Genomic DNA, 6,631 nt, shown 5'->3' on the forward strand with positions numbered 1-6,631 from the left:
ATGTTCTTAGTTAAAACAAATTGCAAAAATTTTAAGTTTTGATCGGATTAGTTAAAACAGCAAATTGGAGGCTCATTTTGGATCTCATGGAATTAAAATAAGTTATGGTGTTTATCAGATAACGGACAGATTTTACTGATATGTCATGTAAAATGGAGAAAATTGTTTGAAAATAGACTGACCGATTTGAAGCAGGGGGGGGGGGGTGGGGGGAGGCACTGAACCGGTACGTAGAACCATTGGAGTACTCTAAAACATTTACAATTCGAGAAAGAAATATTTAGCATTTTAATTATGCTTGACACGTACCAACTAGCTCATAATCTTTAATAAAAAATTGTACAATACTAAAATTAATTTTGAAAAGGGAAAGCTTTATTGTGAAGATCAATCATACATGGAGGTCTGTATACAACAACAGTAGGTACACTAAACTAATGCTAACAATATCGAGTAATCTGGTACCAAAAAAAAAAGAATGAAAGGATATGCTTGAATAAAGAAAATTCAATCAAACAATTCCCAGTTCGTCGTAGCAGGAGGATCAAATGTTTCCCATTTTGTTGTTACTACTGATCTTAATCTGCAATTTGATATTTTGAGCACATCCAGGCTTTCTACGCATTTTTGCACTCTTTTACCCTGCAAAATGTATAACAGATTATAATACCTCAAAGAGTTCAATCCTTGGTTTCAAAAGACAGAGGCCCGCATCTGTCAGGGTTAATGATTTTAATCCTGGATTTAGGATACCGTTACATTTTAATTTTCAGAGCCCATGTTTTCACTTATTTTGTTTCAACAAGAGTGTAACCAAAATCCGGAACCATAAGCGTGTAGTGTAAGTGCAAGTGAAAAAAAAAAAAAAAGGACGAGAAGCAAAACTATCTAAATAAACAGAGAAATTTGGTCCGAGTATCATTTATCAAGGATATTGTTTTCTTTCTTTTTTTTGGTAGCAAGTAGAATTTTGAGCTTTATTTTAATTAAGATATCTTTTAAGTGCATGCTCGTAGGCCATTCTTCAAGCTCAACTTATGGCATTGAAGGCTTCCAATTTGTCAAAAAAAGAAATGAATACTAATGCTAGTATTACATCTTGGTGTCCTAAGTCCCAACCATAAAGTGTAGAGAAAAAGTTTACAAACATAGGATACAACAGTATCTACTTCACTGGACAAGACTATAAACTAAGATTAACAAAATGCACATGGAGGTGACTAAGTGCATGTGGTAAAGATCTGAAGTATAAAGAAGGTAGGAACCTGTAGATTTTTCTGAGAAGAGGTATCACCATCAGAAGGTATGCTCTCCAATTTTACAGCTTGTATCATTAATAGCTCTATCAAAGTTGTAATCTGTACTTCTGCTACCTTATTACCTTTTGAAATGGATTTCTCTATTGAAGTTACCTACAAACAAAATAATAATTTAAGATAAAATAACATAGAGAATAAAGTAATGAAGAGAGACAAAGTATACAGATTCTAATATTTTTCCTTCCTGCTTTTGCCAACTTATTATTGTGGTTGGTTAGTGGTGCTTTTGCAACCACATAATGCACAATTATTTCTTCATCTAATTCACTTATCAGTCCCTTCCAAGTCAAGAGCAACATTAGCTTTATCTTTTTTCTAGGAAGACACTACTAGAGCTTCTATAATTGCTCATTATAGTCCATCACTTCAAAAAAAATATTTAATTTAAAAAAAATATAAACATGCATGGTACATAGAAAAGAAAGTCATTATCTTGAGTGCTGAAGAGAGAGGAGATGGTTGGGTCTAAATAAGTTGTCTTTTCATAATGCAGTCAAAATTCTCATCCTAAAGTGCAGTTTCACCATATAATTCTTACTCTTTAATTTTTCTCATACAGTAATTATCTATAAAAGGTTCGTCCAGGTTAGGCTGCTGAATACAACAAATAATTATTGTGCAATTTATTGTTTTCAAAGCTACCAAATGATAATTAGTATGCCAGTAGATATCTAACATTTTGCTCCTATATATCCCATGTTTTTTTTGCTTGTAATTAAGTAGACTTTCGCAAGGTACAGAAAAAAGATAAGAAAGCAAAACAAAGAACAAAACTGTGATGGTTACCTGATCAGCCAATCTGTCAACCTCAAAGGACACATCAGAAATTGCACGTTGTATATTTTGCATTCTCGCATTTTTTTTCATCTCTATATATCTCTTCTCTAAACTTGTTGGGTCCTCAATTAATACCAGCTTGGACTTGTTTTTGACTCCACATTTGTCAAGAAATTCTTTGTTCCCTCTCTCTTTCCCTTTGTACTTCAAACATTGATCAGCTGAGTCTAATGCAGTTTTTACTGCCAGTAGTTTCTTTAAATCACCTGTTACCAAGGTGAAAAATGATGTGCTTATCACTACTAAAGAAGAAGCTATATATATTTAACAAAATAATCTGCAGTCTACCCGTGAGTTTATGATGGATTAAAAGTATCCCAAAAACGTGGCACTTATTATACTTTTTGCCCAAAGTTCAGTAAGGGCAGAGGTGCCAGTTGCAAAAAGAGCAAATGAAATTACAAAAGTAAAAGTCAAAGTTAAAACAGTACAAACAATGGTATGATTGAATCCAACTATTAACGCATGTGACAAATTATTATGACAACTTTTTTGGTACCATGAGAACGGTAGAGGGGGTGGGTAACTGCGAGTGCGTATCCTCTGAGATATCTCATATTTTGCGTGACCGACGTGTCCGGTGCCCATTCGGGGTAGCGCAGGGGGCCAGTATTATTTTAGCTTTGATATTCGTGTAGAACGAATTTGAACAGTTGAGATTACCCAAAAGGTCACGCAAAATATGAGATATCTCAGAGGATGCGATTCGGTAACTGCAGGGTTCTCTCACTTGGTCACTCTGTTTGTTGGATTCCCATGAGGTTGTGTCTGCACGGCCTTATGTGTGCTACATGCCTACATTCTTATTAGACTGTAACGAAACTGTATCTCAGCTTCAAGAACATACATTAAAATATTTGATATATCATTTGTACTATGTAATAAGTATAACATGAATCGTGTGCATGTCTGTACCAATATGCCTCAGATACATGTTTGACAGTATAACTGACGTATCAGGATAAATATATTGGAAGTTTGTGAATAAAATCAAGTGAAGACCAACAGTATATAAACAGGTGAAAAAAAAGCGTAACATCCTGCACCAGACAGAGCCAACTGTGGTTTGCATTGCTCTCTGTGCAGCATACAACCCATGCTGCAACAAGGGCTAAGCCGATCTGAGGGCACTGCAGCTCACAGGCACTACTCTCTGTTCACCCAATTTCAACCTTCGAATTGGCCCCATTTAGTATTAATCCAATTCCTCTAATAATACTTCAAATATTTCTTAAACACCTCATCGTATAGGTTTACCACTCAAATTTTTAATACATTCCATTTTTCATCACTCAAAAGAAAAAATTATTACAAAAGAAAACCAGGCGCAATTTTTAGAGAATGCAATGACATTATGTATATATAAATATTTGATGTAGTATGTGTATTGCTGAATTGAGTCAGCTTTAAAGGTAATTTTACACTTCATCTAGTTATTAAAATTCAAGTGGTGACCGCACATTTGTACGGCTGTTACCGTGATGTGTAATTAATCATCTGGATTTTGGAGGCAGTTTCAATACAAACAAACCAACAGGCAACAGCCTGTGCGGCTGTGTTGTATTTGTATACTCTCTTCTCTTCAGCAAAGGAAAACCGTTACGCACTTACGCTTGTGCCCTCCTTAATTTTTTTTTTTAAAGAAAAATATGGGTCTACTCTAGTCCGCATTGTGCCCGCCTTAATTATTGATACTCTTCTTTCAACAATCTGGACCGCTATATCTCAAGCCTAAATCTACGGAATCAGCGGGCAGCGGGCTACTAAGTACTAACTATCGGACCAGAGCGTGACTGGCTTGTCGCGGGATGAATACAGTCATACAGAGGAAGTGCATATAGGTCAGAACACTATTTTAATATTTTCTTAGATACAAACGGTCCAAATGTCCAATAGATTTTGAGTGAGTCTATGGTACTATGCATATCACAGGTTGTTACTGTGCTACAGCTCTATGTTTGAATTTTCAAATCCTAACGGTCGATCCGAACCGTTCATCTTGTTCTTCATATTAATATGTGTTTGGAGACCAAATTTTACATTTTTTGAAATTTTTTTACTATTTTTTTAGATATTTAGAAAATCACTTGATCTGAAAATTCTGGACCATCCAAAAACAGTGATTTTAAATAAATCTAAAAAAATAATAAAAAAATTTCAAAAAATATAAAATTTGGTCTCCAAACACATATTAATATGGAGAACAAGATAAACGGTTCGGATCAACCGTTAGAATTTAAAAACTCAAATATAGAGCCGTAGCACGGTAACAAATCGTAATATGCATATTACCATAGACTCACTCATAGATTTTTTTAATGTATCAAAGAACCAGAATAACGGACGTGCTCTCCAGAGATTCCTGCGCCCAACTGCAATTGTCGGTGGGATTTAAGACAGTCAAATTTAGTCAAATAAAACCAGCGTGTCACCACATGACCACAATTAGTACTCTTTACCGCTGGATTTAATTGATTTAACACGTGGCATAATCTGGCTGGACAGTACATTCCCGGTACCTCGCCAGTAAAGAACATAAAGCAACTTTTGGAATTGCACTGCACGTGGCTTCACATACGGCGCCAAATACTAAATGAAGGGCATTATCGTAATCAACCCGTGGTTAACGACTCAACGTAATTGCTGTGGCAAAAGCAAAAGGTAAAAAGGATAGCTATGACATTGATATTTTTACAGAAAACTGGAAACCGGATGAAGCTTTAGAATATACAATCCGCTACACCAATGTTGCAGCACGAAAGCCATGGAACTCTAGTCAAGGTCAACATTACAGCTAGACAAAAATAGGCTAATTGTTTTCTTATTGCAAAACGAGACTCAATTGTTTTTGTTTTTATTAGAAAATGAGACCGAAACTGAATATTATTGCAATATTTTATTAAAATATCAAATCACTTAATCAAATTTAATTCCTTCAATAATAGTAAGTAACCGAGAAAAGGCATCAGCTCAGGGTCAATTAATTACTTACCGAATGTAGCAATTGAAGAAACAGAGACTTCGTGTCTCGCTGCGCCGTAAGACACCGTGACTCGAATCGTCGGCGGCGCCGCGCCGGCGAAGGAACCCTCCCCTCGTCTCTGTACGAGGAGGCCGCTTGGTCTGACCTCCCAACCGAACCCGTCAGTCTCCTCTTCAGTCCATCCGCTGCTAGATCCACCGTCCGACCCCGACCTCCGCCGCCTCTCCACCGACCGGTCCATCACACCTTTCTCTTTTTGCTTCTCGATCTATTTGGTCATGTAGATAAAGACGGGGGAGTTTGTTCGCCGACAGTTTATACTTATAGTAACCGCAGTCTGCAGGTGGAGCGGTTTTTGCGTCATGACAATATATTTCGTCTCTATCAACTTCTATAGTGCGATCCGTGTAGCGGTTTTCTGATTGAGGATCAGAAGGCCAGTTTGTACTGATTAGTGTTAGTACGATTACAAAGAGCCAATGTACATAATTGTATGTAGAGTTGGTTTCAGAGAACTTCCTCGGAAACTTTTTCTGATCTTTTGCGACTTTGCGTGCACATAGTCTGTTTAAAAGGATCCTTTGCGTCCTCTGTTTAAAAAGAAACAAGTTTATTGAATCAATTTCTAGTGATTTGTTGGGAGTGGGATTTTGTCGGAACTCGGAAGTACTCGGGGGAGATGAATCGGTAATTATTCGACACGTAGCAGTCTTGGATTTGGGGAGACAGCTCAATGTGGGGCCATGGCCAGCTTCACACGGGGACCCACTGCCCATGGTCGGTTGAATTCGTATCCTCTGAGATATCTCAAACTTTGCGTGACTTTATGGAAAATCCGAACCGTTTAAATACGTTCTGCACGAATCTCGAAGCACAAACTCCCCCACATCACCCGAATAGGCACCGGACACGTCGGTCACGCAAAAGTTGAGATATCTCAGAGAATACGCATTCTGGTCGGTTGCCGTATAAATGATGTAGATGTCCTCTTGGGATTCTTGGTGGCTGAAAAGTGAAAACAGATCCAAGTAATACTCGTCTAGTCGGAGTCTCGGAGATTGTTTGTCGTTAAGCATGCTAATTACGAGGACATCAAGTTGCAAAAGTGTCTGGTTTCGAACATAAAAAACATATTTTTAATAAATTACAAGCTGCGAATTCCCTTTTCAATCAGCAATATATAGAGAACCACTTTTATCCGTAAAGTATAAAATTGAGGTTTTTTTTTGTGCATTTGAAGTTGAAATGATCCTATCAAGTGCAGCCTGTGCAGAGGGGAGTCAGTACATTATACTAACTATTTGTGTGCAAAATTTTATAATGAAACATACATTTATAAAAACTTCAACCACAACCGTATTATTATAATTATTCTTTAAAAAAATCATAATATACAAAACATATAATTTTAATATTCTTTTCGCCAGGGGGGAGAAACGTCATTTCGTGACTATACTAGACTTCGTCACCGAACATCTGCACATCAAAAGTT

General features: G+C 36.8%; 1 protein-coding gene and 1 long non-coding RNA gene across 2 annotated transcripts; one reads left to right on the forward strand and one right to left on the reverse strand.

Moving 5' to 3' along the window:
- Positions 1–353: 353 nt before the first annotated feature.
- LOC144569120 (BAG family molecular chaperone regulator 1-like) lies at positions 354–5,454 on the reverse strand. The gene is made up of 4 exons (XM_078319318.1): positions 5,149–5,454; positions 2,106–2,362; positions 1,266–1,412; positions 354–642 (listed from the first exon to the last, which is right to left on the reverse strand). The coding sequence occupies exons 1-4, from the start codon at positions 5,378–5,380 to the stop codon at positions 508–510; spliced, it is 771 nt and encodes a 256-aa protein (XP_078175444.1). The 5' UTR covers positions 5,381–5,454; the 3' UTR covers positions 354–507.
- Positions 2,370–5,138, forward strand: LOC144569121 (uncharacterized). The gene is made up of 3 exons (XR_013515981.1): positions 2,370–2,688; positions 2,876–4,043; positions 4,466–5,138. It is a non-coding gene; the product is annotated as an uncharacterized LOC144569121 (long non-coding RNA).
- Positions 5,455–6,631: the final 1,177 nt, after the last annotated feature.

Source organism: Carex rostrata, chromosome 18, assembly GCF_964058835.1.
Source record: "Carex rostrata chromosome 18, lpCarRost1.2, whole genome shotgun sequence".
NCBI lineage: Eukaryota > Viridiplantae > Streptophyta > Magnoliopsida > Poales > Cyperaceae > Carex > Carex rostrata.

What these genes read in the sequence shown, in the direction of transcription:
- LOC144569120 (XM_078319318.1), bottom strand. Translation starts at nt 5,380, where the DNA reads ATGGACCGGTCGGTGGAGAGGCGGCGGAGGTCGGGGTCGGACGGTGGA. An exon ending in TTCTTCAATTGCTACATTCG is followed by an intron (nt 2,363 to 5,148) that starts GTAAGTAATTAA and finishes CCTTGGTAACAG; the next exon opens with GTGATTTAAAGAAACTACTG. An exon ending in CTTCTCAGAAAAATCTACAG is followed by an intron (nt 643 to 1,265) that starts GTTCCTACCTTC and finishes TACATTTTGCAG; the next exon opens with GGTAAAAGAGTGCAAAAATG.